General features: G+C 39.5%; 1 protein-coding gene across 1 annotated transcript; it reads right to left on the bottom strand.

The window, feature by feature from the left end:
* Window positions 1–8,704: 8,704 nt before the first annotated feature.
* On the bottom strand, window positions 8,705–18,957 carry n4bp1 (nedd4 binding protein 1). Its single transcript, XM_046864928.1, has 7 exons — window positions 18,425–18,957; window positions 15,110–16,557; window positions 12,817–12,947; window positions 10,151–10,247; window positions 9,848–9,955; window positions 9,642–9,743; window positions 8,705–9,527 (listed from the first exon to the last, which is right to left on the bottom strand). Exons 1-7 carry the CDS (start codon window positions 18,734–18,736, stop codon window positions 9,209–9,211), a joined length of 2,517 nt encoding a protein of 838 aa, XP_046720884.1. The 5' UTR covers window positions 18,737–18,957; the 3' UTR covers window positions 8,705–9,208.
* Between the last annotated feature and the right edge of the window lie 263 nt (window positions 18,958–19,220).

The raw sequence follows: 19,220 nt of genomic DNA, 5'->3' as shown, positions 1-19,220 counted from the left end.
TACTGATCATACACAATTCACCATACTACTGATCATACACAACTCACCACACTAATGATCACACACACTACTGATCACAACTCACCACACTACTGATCATGCACAACTCACCACACTACTGATCATACACAACTCACCACACTAATGATCACACACTACTGATCACACACACAACTGATCATACACACAACTCACTACACTACTGATCATACACTCACCATACTACTGATCACACACAACTCAACCCACAACTGATCATATACAACTCACCATACTACTGATCACACACACAACTCAACACACTACTGATCACACACAACTTACCACACTACTGATCACACACACAACTCACCACACTACTGATCATCCACACTACTGATCGCACACAACTCACCACACTACTGATCACACAACTCAACACACTAATGATCATACACAACTCACCATACTACTAATCATACAAAACTTACCATACTACTGATCACACAACTCACCACACTACTGATCACACACACAACTCACTATATTACTGATCATACACAACTCACCATACTACTGATCACACACAACTCACCATACTACTGACCATACACAACTCACCATACTACTGATCATACACAACTCACCATACTACTGATCACACACAACTCACCATACTACTGATCATACACAACTCACCACACTACTGATCGTACACAACTCACCACACTACTAATCATACACAACTCACCACTACTGATCACACACAACTCACCATACTACTGATCATACACAACTCACCACAGTACTGATCACACACAACTCACCACACTACTGATCACAAACAACTCACCACACTACTGATCACACACAACTCACCATACTACTGATCACACACAACTCACCATACTATTGATCACACACAACTCACCACACTACTGATCACACACAACTCACCACAGTACTGATCACACACAACTCACCATACTACTGATCACACACAACTCACTATATTACTGATCATACACAACTCACCATACTACTGATCATACACAACTCACCACACTACTGATCACACACAACTCACCATACTACTGATCACACACAACTCACCACACTACTGATCATACACAACTCACCATACTACTGATCATACACAACTCACCACACTACTGATCATACACAATTCACCATACTACTGATCATATACAACTCACCACACTACTGATCACACACACAACTGATCTCACACAACTCACCACACTACTAATCATACACAACTCACCACACTACTGATCATACACAACTCACCATACTACTGATCATACACAACTCACCATATTACTGATCATACACAACTCACCACACTACTGATCACACCCACAACTCATCATACTACTGATCACACACACAACTCACCATACTACTGATCACACTACTGATCACAGAGTACTCATAATTTTGCTGATCACACTACAGATCACACAGTACTCACCATACTACTGATCCCACTACTGATCACAGAGTACTCATCATACTACTGATCATACTACTAATCACACAGTACTCACCATACTACTGATTATACACAACTTACCACACCACTGATCACACTACTAACCACAGAGTACTCATCATACTACTGATCACACTACTGATCACAGAGTACTCATCATTTTGCTGATCACACTACTGATTACACAGTACTCACCATACTACTGATCCCACTACCGATCACAGAGTACTCATCATACTGCTGATCAAGATACTGATCACACAGTTCTCACCATACTACTGATCAAACAGTTCTCACAATACTACTGATAACACAGTACTCATACTACTGATCACACTTCTGTTCATGCTACTTACCATACTACTGATCACTCTACTCCCCGCACTACTCACCAAAATACTCACCATACTTTTAATCATACTTCTCACTAGGGCTCTGATACGGTATCTCCACGGCTGCTTTGGGGTCTGGTGTCATGCTGTTGGGACAGAATGGGAGCTACATGGCTTCTGCCATGAGATGAAAACACTCATGATTTCATGAGAGCATTGTTACAGATTCCTCTCAGAGCCACCCACAATGCCATTATTTACTAGCAGTGGATGTTGGCTCCACTCTGTACCTTCTGAATCATCTCTGGATAATTATACCTGTATACAATTCTAATTCATATTATAGCCTAGATTATCATTTGCATAATCTATATTATATCATCAGTATGTACACCACATATGTATACAGTTGTTTATACATTGTGCATATCACATATTGCAAATCTACTGATATATTTTATTATATATTCTTAAGGGACAATACAATAGAAATAAAATGGATATATTTTAGAGTAGTCAATGTGCAGCTTGTATAGCAGTGCAGATTTAGTGTCCTCTGAAAATAACTCAACATACAGATGTTATTTTCAAGATAGCTGGCAACAAAAGTGAGTGCACCCTAAGTGATACCAGCTGTATGTCGCTTAACTATGCAAATCCACATCCTTCACATTCTGTTCATCATGTTCATGTTTTGTCTGATTAAAAGGACCATAAACATTTGGTGCTTTGAGTACAATTGGACACAGTTTTGATATGTTAACTATTTTGACAATAATGGCTGTATGTTGAGTTATTTAGAAGGCAGTAAATCTGTAATGCTATACAAGCTGCACATTGACTATTCTAAAATATGTCCAAGTTTTATTTCTATAGTATTGAGAAGATATATAGTACCCTACACACATCCTGCTGTAATTTAAAATCTGTCTTTTAAATCTTTCGTTCTCTTCTCTAGATCACGTACAGTATATATATACCATACATACATTTATATGTATGTATGTATGTATGTATGTATGTATGTATGTATGTATGTATTTATGTATATGTGTGTGTGTGTGTGTATATGAATATACATTCTTAATGTACTTCCATTGCGCTTTCACTGCCCATAGCCTTTATATTTACATGTTGTACATATATTTACATATTTATCTGCACTTTTCAGTTTGCACAATGCTGCCATTTACACTTCAGTTAGACGCTAAACTGCATTTCGTTGCTATGTACCTTTATTGTGCAATGACAGATCTATTATTTGCATGTTCGAATATTTCTGCATGTCAAAACTTCAAATCTTTAAAGAGGTATAAAATCTAGCAACAAAGTCACTACACTGCAAAACACCATGTGTGACTGTGTAAATGGTATAGAACAGTAAAGGCAGTATAGTAGCTGCATGAACCAGTCTGATTGCGTGTGTAACTGAACATGTACTATTAGTTAACAGTCTTTTATGTGTTGTGATTAACCTTCCCTATCCAGTTGCATTTCCAACACCAGTCCATTCCTTACGTTTATCAATAATTTACTTTCCAAGCCTCGTGGTGACTAGAGTATCTAGGAGTAACCCTCAGATACCTTTCACTTCATGCCAACCTATAGTATTACTGAGGTCATAACGGAGGTGATGCTTTGGTATCAGGCCGTATTCACAGGATCAGTTCAAGGTAATGAGAAAGATGCCTCACACCTCAGGTTAAAAAAAGATGGTTTTATCCAGCGGGCAGTCAATCACATTGGTTAAGAAAAAATATTTTTTAAACCGGTTTTCAAAAAATTAATGTTTGGGACGCATTTGTATTTTAAATCTGTAAAATAATGTTGAAAACCTGCACAAAAAACAAACAAACCACAGGACATTTATTACTCTATTTACACTGGTGAATAAAAGACTTTAGCCACAAGAATGGCCATGGCTTCAATAAAACCATATTATATCTTCAAACTGAAATTGAATTAGGTTGCAAAACAATTTAAAAGGCCATTTATGTGTCCCTGTCAAAAGATAGACTATTTACATAAAAATGTTCAATGGGTTTACAGTGAGAATGACAAAATATAGTATTTTCACAAATGAATCTATTACAAAGAAACTCTTTTACAGGGCCAAGAGAGAGTCCTAAAACGAGAGAGAAAGACGGAGCAGATTCTTATTGCTGTTTTAAACTGCATTCAAAGATGTATATAGTTTGCTATGCAAAATTTGTAGATGCAAATACAAAGTGGGCTGTGGCTCTGTACACTGTTAGTATGTCTGAATAGAAGGCAAAATACATACATTTCACCAAAAGCCACTCTCCACCTGCAAACAAACCTATGTCCCAGCAACATCTATATATACAGTTTTTTTTAATAGATACCAAATTTCATTGTGAACAATGCTTTAAACTTCAACACATAACAACATGAAGTAGCTTGAAGCAAATAAATTTATGTTAAAAAGGAACTTTTCCTTCTTTAACCTGGTTTTGGTGAGGCAACTTCTGAAACTTCTACATTTAGAATGGAGCAGTTTCAGAAGTTGCCTCATGGCCCGTGTATTCAGAATAAAAAGCCCCTGATCCATCACCACCAAAACCAGGATAAAGCAGTTACTTAAAATTTATGAGTTCTGGAGAAGAATGTGATGAAGTAATAAGAGAGGAAAGAGAAGATGGAGAGATGAGACAAGAAGGAGTGATAAGAAGTAAGAGTACTCGTGGAGACAAAGTAATAGGATATAGGAATAAGAGAAGTGTAGATATTTGTTAGCAGTACGTGTTTGTCTGTAGACCCGCACACACAAAAGCTACAATTATCCAATATAAACATTAATGCTTAGGCTATATTCCGCCATAAGTTTTTAAACTGCACAAAAATGGCTGATGCATTCCAGAAATTGATGAATAAAGATTTGTGTTCTGTTGAAAAACATACAAGTCTTGTAGAATCTCTCTCATAGGACCAATTACAAACATAGCTTTCTGCCAGGCGTGGTTCCCCTGCAGTTTTAAAACTTTTTTTTCCACCTCTGCCCCTGCTCTCAGACTGCGTTGCATGCAAACCAGTCTGTCTCTCAGTGAAATGAATAGGTACATTTGAAAAACACAAACCTAATGTGCAGATGAGGTCTATGCATGCCAGCACTTAAAAAAAAACATACAAATCTGAACCTTAAAAAAAAAAAAAAAAAAAGTCAATCGGATGAGACGTTCGGTTGATTTTAGTCATGGTTTCAAACAGAAATGAAAAATTCCCTATCGTATCATAATATTATTCTCTTTTTCTAAGGAAACACTATGCAAATGTTTTGAGGGTGCAGCAATTTGTGTAGGCTTGTTTCAGCAAATCTATGCGTGAGTGAATGAGATGTGGATTATATAGCCACAAAAAAATGAACAGCCTTTCATGGCAAATCAGCACTGTTTTCTTTCCAGCTTCCAAAGTTGCCAGCTCAGCCTTGGTGAGGAAATGACATCATTGTTTGTGGCTCTACAGCAGATGGAGGGAAGGAGCGGCCCCTCCCTGAGCCTAGCGAGTATACCACATGATGGAGTTAAAACAGTGTGTTAATTTAACACGCGGTCAAGTCAGAGTTCTCCTTTCATAGTGTGCTAAATATTCACAGGAGCACTACACTCTCCATGACGACTGCCTCTACTGTAGCAATCGCTTCACCAGCAAACCCATGAATGCACCCATTCACTCATCTAAATTACCCAAATAATGCCTCAGCATTAGTGTGTATATGTTAGGGAGTGGAGTGGGGGATGTTCCTATGTATAAAACTGTGCTGCTTTGCAGTAAAAAGAAAAGAATTCTTCTCCTTCTCATTCCTTCCTAAAAAATCCAAATCACCCAAAAACATACAATCTATGTTCTAACACTTGCCAAGGGACTCATTTCATCTGCGAAAACCTGCATTCCTGGTTCCATCATTGTTATAAGTGCAAACACTGAGTCTATTCACTCAGTTCTTCACAATAACATGCGTGCATGTGAAGCCATGTGTCTGATTAGTCACAGTGCTTTTTGTGGAGTCTTTAAACTGCTTGTGGTTCAGTCTCTGACTTCTGTGCGTGCTGCAAAATAAATGCATCTCCGCAGAAATGCTCTTGATTAAAGAACACAAGGCGGCTATTAAGTCCAAACTTGTTAATGTCAGTAGATGTGAGTGTTCCATTATGGCTGGGTGAGTTTTATATCGAACAGAGTGCCTGCTATTTGATTACTATTGAGAGAGAGAAGGAAAAAGAGAAGGTAAAGGATCTGGAGCGGAAAAGCAGAGGGAGGAGATCTTGGGAATGCAACACTCCTGAGAATGTCGAGCTGTTTCGGAATGTTTATGGTATTTGAACCTTCCTCCCAGAACAGTGCACTGTTTTTCCTTGCCATGTTGGGTAGGAACAAGTAAGGAAAAGATGAAGATTTCTTTTGGAGCTTACTTTCATATTGATCAAGACATCACCTTCTACTATAGAATAAGTTTACTGCAGACTCCACTATAATCAGGGTTACTTTCCTATATAGAATTGCACACTGAAATCTCTAAATCTATATTCCAAAAGAGATCACAAAAATGAATTATAACACTGCACTATACAGTTATGACCTCATCCCTGTAAGATCGAAGGTCTAAGCTGCACTTTTTCATTGTCACTGAGGTAGGACCATTAAGAGTACATCTTCTGAAACTTTTCAAGCCATACACTGACCAGGCATAACATTATGATCACCTTCCTAATATTGTGTTGGTCCTCCTTTTGCTGCCAAAACAGTCCTGACCCATCAAGTATTAACGTCATTTACCACTGTTTCTTCCTCGGACCACTTTTATTAGAAACTTACCACTGCAGACCAAGAACACCCCACAAGTATTGCAGTATTAGTGGTTCCTAGCCAAACTGTTCCCACAGAGTTGGAGGCACACAATCTGATAGGATGTCTTTGGATGTGGTAGCATTCAGTTTTCCCTTCACTTCAACTATAAGACCCAAACATGTTCCAGCATGGCAATGCCCCTGTGCACAAAGCCAGCTTCATGAAGATATAGTTTATATGGGTTGAGTGAAAAAGCTTGAGTAATCTGCTATAGAGCTTGGACCTCAATCCTATTGAGCACCTTTGGGATGATCCGGATCGCTGACTGCACCCCAGGCCTCCTCACTCTACATCAGTACCTGACTTTACTAACAACCTTGTGTCTTAATAAGCAAAACCACACTCTAGAATGTAGTGGAACATCCTCCCAACTACTATTAGTTTATTAACAGGCAATGGGGCTAAATGTGAAACGGGATGTTCAAACTGCACATACAAATCTTATGCTCACGTGTCCATAAACTTTTTTGTCGCTTTACTGCATGTATCTTTAATCTGGAAATGCTTGTTGGGTACATAGACTTTAAGCTTGAAAGATTTTTTTTCTGGGACAATTTGGAATGCTGTTTACATTCAGAAAACATTTATTTTCAAATAGAAGTAATTTGAGTACCTAGATGACAAACAGGATACACTGTATGTATGTGCATAGGATTGAATATGTTAACGCATTCAAATGCTTCATTGTTAATAGCTAAAACAGTAAGATCCCTTACACAAACCCATATTTCAAGCACTTAACCTTTAGGTGATGAGTAACTGATGATTAGCTACTACATAACACCAGTTTTACCCCTTGGTGGTATTTTTAAGGTGGTGTATCTATTATATTACAATAACCACTCATCATGACCCACTGATACAAGGAAGTCTTTTGTGGTTACTCCTCTCTAATAAGATCTCAGTTTGCTAGTATTCTTAGACTCTGATCTGTTTGTTGTAGAATGACTTTTTTTTTTTTTGGATTGGGATTACAAGGCACTTTGCTCCACATAAGCGTTTCCTAATGCTGTAATATGTAACATGAAAATCCTTTGTCTCCACGTAGTACCGAAGGTGCTTTTTTTGTAAGAAGGCGTTATGCAAATCATTCACTTCGAAACCAGGGTCAGCTGAAAGCAGCAGTCAGAAAACAGAAACATCGCCACCTACTGCTTAAACTCCACTGAACCTTGTTTTTTTTTTTAGACAAGTGATTCCAATCAACGAATGAAACAATGAAATTCTTAGCAAAGATTTAAGAGTGCACAGTGTTCCCAGGTGAGATGAAAAATCATTGCTCTTCACTTTTCTTTCAAATGTACAAGAGAAAAACAACAACAAACAAACAACCCCCCCCCCACACATTTAAATTCATTTAAGCGATGAACACCTAAACGGCCTTTATTAACACTGCCTTCCATTGAAGAAAACAGCATTTTGTACAGCTGCACTGTGAGATACCCACAGTTCACCTGGATAATGGGCTGTCTTCTCCTTTGTGATGTCAGAGAAATCTCAGAAGTCCCAAATCATACACAAATCCAGAAATTATTACCCACCAGATTCAACACAAGATGGAAGCAAAGTCACTCATGATGTATAGGACTAAAAAGGAAAAAAAAAGCTGGTCTAAACGTCTCAGATTCATACAGCCATTCACTGATCAGCCACGTGTTATGTGTTTTAATTCAATGCCTGTAGAGAAATGGCAAGGCACTGCCAAAGTGTTGTTTTTATATATATATATGAAAATTAATCACAGACTCTGTAGACGACTAGTCATTAAGGTCTGAATGTCTAGATATATGTACAACTCAATTAAAATAGGTAATAGTTGAATACTGTTATATAGTTGTAGGAAGCCATTGTAATAGAATTTGAAAATTTAAAGTGCCAAATTAACTTCTCAGAAATGTTCATGCTTTAAACATATAAATTAATGATATTAATAGTAATAAAATGAAACCCTTTGCCATACTTTCATTCAAAACTAGGATTTATCATTTAACCCTGATAACCAAATCACTAGTTGAAAACAACTTGGGCAATTTATTGCATTTCAGTTCGACTCAAATGGGCCAATGCCCAAAATCATTGTTAAAGAAACTGACAGCAAAAAACAAACATCTTCTGAAGCCGTTACCGCAAACCAGTTTGAACACAGTTGCGTGGCTAAAACACCTTTTAGAACAAAGATTTTTTTTTCATTGATAAATTATGAGAGGAATTCTTGTAATAAATATTTACATCAAATATGTGCCACATGGAATCTACATCTTTCGACATTCGTTTAACTCAAATCCAAACTGAAGTGTATTAATTGTGCTTGTAAGCTACATGGAAGGGATCTGTAATCTTGAATGCAAATTATTACAAGATTCCCTAAAACGAACAACCCACTTGTAGCAGTCTTTAGATTCCAATGTCTTTATAAAAAAACAACAACAAAAAAAAAGTCATGTTCACCATTGTTTTTGTAGCCACACTGACGATACACTGCTTTGTGTGTTTGTGGTCTTAACAGTCATATGTTTCAGCCCAACAGGAGGGCTGACAGAGCATTCAGGTCCCTCATGTAAGGGTTTTCATTGAGGATGCAATCGATGCGCTGGTTTTGGTTGGGGAAAATGTCGTACAGCTGCTTCTTCAGCTCTGTAGTTTCTGAGGGTGAGCGCTGTGGAGGAGGAGAAGGAGACGGACGAGGCAGATGCCAGTCAGGGGGGCTGGAATGGGACCAGTGCAATGCTGATCTGGACTCAGTGGGCAGCGGGGCATGTGTTTTGGTATAAACCGCTGACGAGACCTGCGGGTCTACCATCCTCAGTGTGGGCATGAGAGGACTTGCAGTGGATCTGTACAGAAGAGGAACAAGGTCATACAACTTTTTCAAGCACTTTTGTTAAATACTATACCTTTTTAATCGTAAGCCAACACTATGTGTAGAGTTTTATTTTTAAACAACTCACCGGCTGTCTTTGAGCAGGAACTGCTCCAAGTGAGGCCCGTGTTTCCCCAATGGATCATCTGGGATCATGAAATGATCCTCCACAAAGGTGAACTGCAAAAGTCTGAACACAGCCAAAAAAGAAAACAGATGGTGTTCAGCTTCATCAGTTCTGTTAAAGCCTCACATATATTTAAGATGGATTTACAAACGAAGTGAACATATTACCGCTCTTGTATGATCTTTCTCCATGCCTCAGACTGTGTAACAAAGTCTCTCAGGTTGTCATTAGTGACAACGATGCCTCCTGTCTTCTCTGCCAAATGAAGCAAGAACCTGTAGACAGCAAAGGACAGAACCATTTCATTCCATCAGCTTTTAGTAATTTAATCATCCTTTGCAATGAATAAAATGCTAAGCATTCTGTAATATTATATATAATAAATCATCTAATAAAATGATCAATGATAATCACTTGGAAATAAAACAATTTATAAACAACTAGGATTGACCTCTTTTAAGAGCTTATACCTGTCATCATGTGAAGTTATCCTTTGCCCACAGACCTCTCTAGAGGGGGTGAAGGACAGCAACCGCAAGTCCTCCAGCTGATTAAGGAAGTGTTGTTCTATGAGAAGTAGACAAAAAATATATTCAAATGAAATCTCTAAAGCTCTCGCACAAACAAAATCCTTAGCACATTTAACAAACGGAAAATTCATTTAACAAACATGTCATCCAAATTCATATACATGGCATATAATTGCATTTACATGTTAATTAAGTGTAAAATGTAGAAGTGTAGAATTTGATTAATATTACTAATGCGTCTTGTATTCTACATTAATGGCCAGCTTGCATTTATTAATGCACGCTGGAGTATTACTGCCATCTAATGGGGAAAAGCAGCTTTGCTACTCAAACTTAAAAGAGCAGACAAAAAGACAAACTTTCATATATTCTCACCCAACCCCCCTCTTTAGTCCCACACAGACTAAAATCTGTCTATGCAAACCCAATCTCAAAGTAGGAAACCACCTATTTTTTATGTCCATGACTCACTGATAAACCAGTTAGAAACATACATTTGTCCAACATGACTGAATGGCAACACTGGTAACACAAGTCATGTTTAACCATAAGAGATTCATTGACCACAATAAGAATCTTTTCACAGTAGTTGTGTTTTGTTTTGCACTAGAGGCTTGATGTTGTTACATGGTTGGAATAGAAAAAAGTTGTGTCCTTCACAGAGCTCTAATCTCAACCCCACTGAAGCCTTTAGAATGAACTAGAATGCTGACCACACCTCAGTTCTCCTCACTCGACACCTGTTTCTGCCCTCACTAATGCTCTTAAGCACAAATCCTCCCAGCCATGCTCAAAAATCTAGTGGAAAGCCTTTCCAGGAGAGTGGAGGTCATTATAACAGCAGAAGAGAATTAAATCTGGAGTTGGATCACAAGCATATATGCGTATACAAGTCAAATTCTAGAATTAGAAATTCTGCACAAGTGAAAAGGGGAATAAAGTGCATACATCAGCTTAGTGTTTGCCTATGTAAGTATGGAAAAAGGGAGTAGCAAAAGTTTTGGTTTGAAAGGTTTAAGAAGCTGCAGGCTAGTACAGTCATGTACTCGAATACATATTGTATATGTATAAGAAGGGATGTTGATCAGTACAGACATGAGTTTAAGGGCTTTGATTGGTAAAAAGAAAAGAAAAAAAAGAAAAAGAAAGGAAATTAATTATGTAAAGTTGTATTGTTCGGGAGCACAAACCGATTTAGTTGTCAAAACAGGTATGGTGTACTTCCTGTGGTGGCTCACCTCTAACTCTCTTACTGCAACTCACTTAGAGATTTGAGTTGTGGATAATGTCAGTTGAGTTACATTCGATTGTATGGCTGTAAGTAGGACTAAAGCATATATAAATCTCACAAAAGTGACATTTCAACAACCATTTTAGTATATTTTCTAGGAACAATACTATAGAAATGAAACTTGGATAGATTTTAGAGTAGTCAGTGTGCAGCTTGTATATCAGTACAGATTTACTGTCCTCTAAAAATAACTCAAAATACAACAATTATTGTCAAAATAACTGGCAACAAAAGCAAGTACACCCTAAGTGATAACAGCTGTACGTTCATGGTTTTGTCTGCTTGACAGGACCATACAAATTTGTGTATCTTGTATTAGAGCAGTTAAAATGTGTTGCTTTTAAGTAGGTCTGGTTGCCAGTGCTCAGACGATACGCCGCCCACTGCATCAAGTAGTTTACATGGCAGTCCTTCCAGAAGGAACTCTCTTCTGAAGCTGGCTCACAAGAAAGCTCGCAATAAGCATAATTTACTGTAACCATGTCCTGTGGTCTGATGAGATTAAGATAAACTTGTTTTGCTCATATGGTGTCCAGCAGCAGGGCACCCTGGGGAGGAGTACCAAGAAAATTGTCTTACCTACAATCAAGCATGGTGTTAGTAGCATCATGGTCTGGGGCTGCATGAGTGCTGCTGGTACTGGGGAGCTGCGGTTCATTGAGGAAAACATGGTTTCCAAAATGTACTTTGACATTTTAAAGCAGAACATGACACCCTTCCTTCAGAAGCAGCAGTTTTCCAACATAATAATGATCCCAAACACACCGCCAAGATTACAACTGCCTTGATTGCCTCTGGTAAATTCCATGCTCAGAAGGATTAAGGCAGTGCTACATAACAATGGTGTTCACACAAAAGATTGACACTTTGGAAACAGTTTTAACATGTTCACTTTGGGTGTACTCACTTTTGTTGCCAGTTGTTTTGACAATAATGGCTGTATGTTAAATTATTTTCAGAGGACAGTAAATATGGACTGCTATACAAGCTGCACATTGACAACTCTAAAATATGTCCACGTTTTATTTGTATACTCTTGTCCCTTGAGAAAATATACTAAACTGGTTGTGGAAGGGTGTACTCACTTTTGTGAGATACTGTAACTGAACTTTTTGTGGTTAAGGGTGTTGCTTGAGAACCTTACATTGCAGGCAATTCTGTGACTTAAATTCACTACCTCTTGGCTACTAGAACAAAAACCACTGCTTCAGTGAGCAAATCACAGCAAACACACCTCTAGACATTTAACAAAAACCTAATCAGTTTTTAGACTCTTTATCAACCCTGGAATGACACAAGTTACTGGGCTTCTTACCTGTAATGTTGGCGGCTCTTTTCTGCCTCCACTGAGGCACAAACACAGTGATCTCTCTGTGTCCCCTTCGCCAGAAGGCTTCGACAGCAATGGCAATCCCGCGACAAGAAAAGACTCGATTGAGTCCGTGTCTGGAAAGAAGCAGATGTATAATGTTATTGACACCTGGGCTTCATGTATGAGCAACATAATAAATTGACTCAGAAGTAAACTTTGAAAAGGTAATAGAATATAGGTTTTCTGTAAAAGAAATGCCCTCCTGGTTAGCACTGGTTCAGGGTATCTGAATCAGGAAAAGCTTTAAGATTATGTCTCTATGGAAACCCAGTAACAGTTAAACAAACACCTGTATTTTATCTAGGACATTAAGACCCATCCACCACCACACACACACACACACACACACACACACACACACACACACACACACACACACACACACACATACATACATACATACATATACACACATACACACACAGCCCCCCTCTGAGGGAACTTCCCTCTATGAGAGAAAGTGAAGTTGAACAGGAAGTGTTACTAAATCCACCACAGTTGACGTATATAATAAAATAACCTTGTCATCTGGAAATGTAAATTAACAAATAAGCAAAAAACCCATTCAGTTCTCCCAGGGTATATCTACCAAGAAATAACCACTAAAAAAACCCTTGTAATTTTATCCCAGTGAGATCCACATTATCACCTACTTTGCTCACCTCTTATCTTAAAATATTGAAATGAAGAAAAAAAAAAAAATCCTAAAACATTTTGGTAAAACAGCAACGATATCCAATTTTTTTTTTTTATTTTGTTACACAGTCACATATTTTATCAGCACTGTGGAAGAAATCAACACAAGTGAACATCACTGTTGAGCCTAATAGCCTTGTTAACTAATCATCGGGTAGTTTCAATCAAAATCATGGCTTTTATACAGCAGTTTTAAGGAGGATACAAACAATTGTAGTCCATAAATCATCTGGAGGAATATTTACACATGAATTGTGCTCTCCTTGAATGCTTTATATCCAAGTAGAGCTTTGGTGTTAAACTGACCAGAATGTGAATTTTAAACAGCTTGATTATTTCAACTGAAAAATCAACCATACAGAAACATTTGTAAATGTGGTGAGAATTGTTGAGCTTGACAAGGTAAAGTCCTTGTGTTTGCTAGCAGCAGAGTGGTTGTGAAATTGGTGTTTTTCAATCCAGTGAATTGGCCTCTGATTTGTAAATATTTGAATCCGGTTTCCTCACACTTTGAGGAAGAACCTTACTGGATTTTCTCAATGTCCCTGAAATAATTTTCAATATTGTGTTTGTTTACCATCTAACAGCAAGGTGACTTAAATTAGGACGTTACAATAGTATTTGATTTAGTAGTTGAACTGTGAATAAATAGTCTCTATTAGAACATCCTCTTGGAGTAACGCAGTGCTGCTGTTGGTGGGTGGAACACCACAGTTCACTTCACATCCTCCAATTACATGTAGGTCATCTATGTGAATCATTAGCATACAGAAAACATGATGCAAACTAGTTCTTATAGCATAGACATGTCTTATCATCTTGGCATCAGTTTTTAAATGAACAACTCTTAACATCTAACCCCACCCCCTTCCCCCCAAAAATAATTTTTTACTTCTTACAAAAGAGCTCTTTAGCTCACATTATTATAGGTCAGGACATCCCATACTCCTTTTTTCACTAGGAAGCGACTCAAAACCTATTGCTCTGGGGATGTCAATGTGTGTTTTTTTGAACTCCCACTACAACTACTTCATTACCACACATAAAATTTCACTGTTATTCAAATATGTCCCTAGCGTAAGTCATCCTCCTACACCTAAACCATTAATCACACCTTGGTGCCCACTGTCACAGTTCTCATAACAAGAGGGCCTTGCAGGAAACCACCTAGAGAATAAAAAAGAAATGCTGAAAAGTAACATTTGAAAGAGATGACAGAGAACAGGAAGCCTGAAGATGCGTGGGCAAGGAGCCCACAACCTGAACCAATACAGGTCACCCACTCATCTTCTGCCTTATCTTAGTTCATGACACCTACTCTCATTTACATACACATGCACGTACAGACCTGGGTTCAAAACTCACACATTCACATGACTTACTGGCAGTGACTTCTTAACCTTTAAACATTCTCTCACATTCAGAAACACACAGACATCCACAAATATGAAGGGAACAATAGCTACTTTTAACTTTGCTTCTCAGCTAGTTAACTACAAATCTGTATCAATTAGCTACACGAACATACACAAATACTTACGCCATGGCAACATTGCTGCCGTCTATGATGATATGCCGAAGCTCTGAGCGCCCAGGTACATCCTGCAGGACCAGCTGATAGGGAGTGCTCAGTGAACTATGAAAGCGGGACAGCCCTGTAAGAGGAGTGGACTTTGGCGGTGCTGGTGGCTCAGTGAGGGGCAGTGGCACTCGTGGACAGGTCTGGTAGGAGCAGCTTGGCCGTGTTTCTGTTGCACAACTGCGCAGTGGTGTCACTGACTCTATCCGCATGGGCCCCACAGTCTGTGAACCACCCCGTGACAGGTAATCAAACCTGGAGTCCGATTTAATATCCAGAGGCCCAACTGTCCTGCATTTTCTCCCGATCTCTATAACATCATCGTCACTGTCCAGTGTAGCTGCACTGATTGATTGGCTCTTCTGGTTCCAACCATTAGTGTTGGGCACCTTGATATTCTCTTTTAGCTTGATCTCTGTTAAAGCTCGTCCTTGCACCCGTTCCTTCTCCTTAAGCTTGCTGTAAGTGGAGTGGGTAGATGGACATTTGTTAGAGGACATGTCTTGGGTTTTTTGGCTCTCCTCCACGATGCGCGCCAACAGCAAGAAAGTGTCTTCAGTTTGGCCCGTTTCACACACTACCCGTTCAACCACATCCTGCTGGTAGCCCATGGTTCTAAAAAAGTTCACCAGACACCGCAGGTTGGTCTCAGGGCTCACAGCATCACCTTCGTCAGATGTGTCACCAGAGTCCAACACCAGTGGGCCCATCCTGCCAGGTGGCCTTGTCCGTGTCTGGCTGTGATCACGTGCTTTTTCCCGATCCTGTTCTTCATCCCTTCTCTCCAGTGAGTATTGTCTTTTGGTGTCTCTTTGCTCACTCTCAGAAGAGCGCCGTTTGTGTGTTGGGCGCCCGTTCAGTACCGGAACGTCAGCTATAGGCACAGGGCTGGATGACTTGTCTTCAAACAAAACTTTGTCCTTTGTGGATGATTTTTCCTCAAAGGTTGCAACCAAGATTCGATTGGAGAGCTCAGTGACTGGAGTGCTGGTCTGCGAACGGTCCTGCTCCAAATCCACACTAAGCTGTGCTGGGCTCTGCACCAGTCCCAGAAGCTCCTCCTTTAAGGCGCTAGGCAAAAGCAAAAGCTCCATGGTGTATTTGTCCGCTCGCTCCTCCACAAAGTTCTTAAAGGTTCGCTTGACTGAAGGCTCCCGGTCAGCTGGTAAGCTACGTTTCTCATGGAAGAGGGCAACAAACTGCTGCACGCGGCTCTGTGCCATTACCACAGCTTCGGTACAACCCATCAATTTCAGACGGCCCGGCTGCAGCACCTGCACTTCCGCACTTGTGTCCCGAACCAAATGGTCCAGAAAGAGGCCACCAGCACCACCAAAGATGCAATGCATGTCCACTGGATATCTCTCATCTTGGTGCAGCTCTGGGTCACAAAGGCCTTTAACATACTCCTATAAAAAAAAAAAAAAAAACAATAGAATGGTGGCATTAGTTAGTCAAGAGTCTAACGACATGGCTTTGATACTGCCTAATTTATAAATATATTACACATTATTTCATGTAGGAGTTAAAATGTATGTGCCAATAACAATCGTGATTTGGGAGTTTAAGGCTTGGAATTGGACCAGGCTTTATTAATCATTGGGATAGTTATTATTATTATTATTATTATTATTACTACTATTATTATTTCAACCTTGTCAAATGTCACACGTGCATCAACATAACTCTAATACCACAAGTTTCAAACCCCTAACCAGTTGGTGTTTCTGCATGACTAATGGGTATTGCGGAATGGGAACCAGTCTAGCCTAGTGAATATAGCAAACTATTTGTGTCGCACGAAAGATTTAAGGCTTGTGATCAGGAAACATTACCTAATGCCTTGGGTTTTTGGTGGCTATGAAGAGACTAAAATAACCTGCCAGACCTAGGATACGTGAATTTTTCGATCTGCTGACTCAGAAAGTAAGTATGTGGGTCTGTGATGGAATGACTGGTTTTCCACTCCTTCTCTGCAAGTGTCATTGTGACACAGGAACCCCCTAGAGTAGACCTTTACATCGACAAAAGGAGCTTGTGATTTTTCTTCGTTTAGCTTGAATGAGCATTCCATTTACCGAAAATTACAGGCCAAGATTACCAGTAATGACAAGGGGCTGAGACTCAGAGCTCCGAAGGACAGTGGAAACCAAACATGAAGCACACACTGGGGGTCCCCGATCTGACTAAGCAGAAACAAAAGTGTGACAACGCTGATGACTTCACAGGATGTGACATGTCTTGCTACTAGCCAGTTGTAATACAATGCATTAAACACTGGACCGCCATTAGTAAACAGGTCGCCGCTGAACAAGAATCGGTCGCTTGTGCAAGAACAACAATCTATTACAATCATTGTGCAATGAAAGTTTTTAGTGTTTTCAAGTGGATAGATCTTAAATCTATACCCCCCATCCCCCTCTATGATTCTGACATATCACCCTGTACAAGATGATCTTAGTTTAAACTCTATGACAAACTGGGTGTTCTCCCTGTTGCTGTGGAGCTGATCAAAAGTGATTTCTGTGAATTACTATGGGATTCTAGTAATAACTATATAGACCAAGATTGTGACCATTTCTAGAATGTCTACCAGCATTAGAAGCCTTAAAGAGACCTATAGCTTTAGATCTAAATAACCCCGACCTACAATTGAAACATCAATGTTAGGATTCCGTGTTGTATGCAGTCGGACCTGGGTTTTCCAGTGTAGCACTCATTATAACGTGGATATTCCACATTTCCCAGCAGCGGCGAGCAATTCTTACTTCCGCTTCGCGATTCAACGTAAACAAATGCGCGTCAGGAGCAGTGAGTAACGCAGCGCACTCAACGGTGGAAGACCGTGCCATAACCTCACAGCAGGTTATGTTCATGTCACTGGGGAGGTAATTACAGTAAACTTCACAGACGAGACCATGGGAGTTATATGTGCAGTATGAAGTCAACAACTCTTTGTGACAGGACTGAAAAGAAGCACAATGATCAACTGAATGAGAAGCCAAAACCTTCCTCTTTAATTCATAATAAACTGCTAACAAACAAAAGCAAATAATCTAAAAAAAAACATCCTTTCTGCCTTATAATACAGACAAACTTAATAAACACAATTCAACTGATCCATATTAGATCCAGTAATTTGTCACTGCCCTGGTTTGTTATTCAGCCATTATATCACTATTTGAAGCTCAGATTGCCTTGGAAGCTTTGTTGGTGTGTATATATGTATGGATTTATGATGTAACCCCGTGTGTTGTTGGTGAATAAAGACAATACCTTTGCCTTTGAGACATCCTCTTTTTTCCCATTCAGCTGAAGCCAGATTTGCCTAGAAGCCTTACTTCCGTGGGCTCCAACAGTGTGGTCGAGAAGACCAATAATTGTAAACGTCACCTGGAAAACTTGCTCGACGCGAGACTTCGCGAATTTTAAATCCTGCTCTTTGCCTTCGTCCACTGTAAACTCGTCGACAGTCCACGCATCCGGCAGCAGTCTGTTGGCGGAGGGAGCGCGGCTGTTGGTCGGCGCCGTTTCGCAGCTTAGCTCGGTGATTCGCTTCATGCCGGGGAGGGGCCGCGTTGTTGACATGTTCGGGTTTTTTCCTCACTTGCCGTTTCATCTGGGTCGGACCACCTCGAGGCTATTAAACGCAATACAACTCGCTTCCCCCTTCATGGTTTCAGGCGTATCGTCTCCGTCCTCGACCTCAGGCAGTGGCACACCAGCAGGCAGGCGTTTAACTTTTAGTTAGTGTACAGCACGGCTGCATTCGACCAACCCACAGAACCCGGAAAACCCCAGTTGACGTCATCAACACGCGACCCTGACTCAATCGAACTGACAAAAAAGCATTAAGTGTAATATTATATCATATTACAGAATTAGTACAACAATAAATATTCAAATCACCAACAATCTTATGTACACTTACATAAAGTCCAAATGAGTAGTACTCATATTATATGGTGTTTATGTAACAATGTACAACAGACTGAAGGTGATTAAAAGTATTTGTTTTTTCAAATGAGTGCAGTAATAAATATTATTTCATCAAGATAACAGAACAACATAT

The sequence above is a fragment of the Silurus meridionalis genome, chromosome 13 (assembly GCF_014805685.1).
Source record: "Silurus meridionalis isolate SWU-2019-XX chromosome 13, ASM1480568v1, whole genome shotgun sequence".
NCBI classification, from domain to species: domain Eukaryota; kingdom Metazoa; phylum Chordata; class Actinopteri; order Siluriformes; family Siluridae; genus Silurus; species Silurus meridionalis.
Note: the sequence above shows the minus strand (reverse complement) of the source record. Positions and strands in the feature narration are given on the sequence as shown.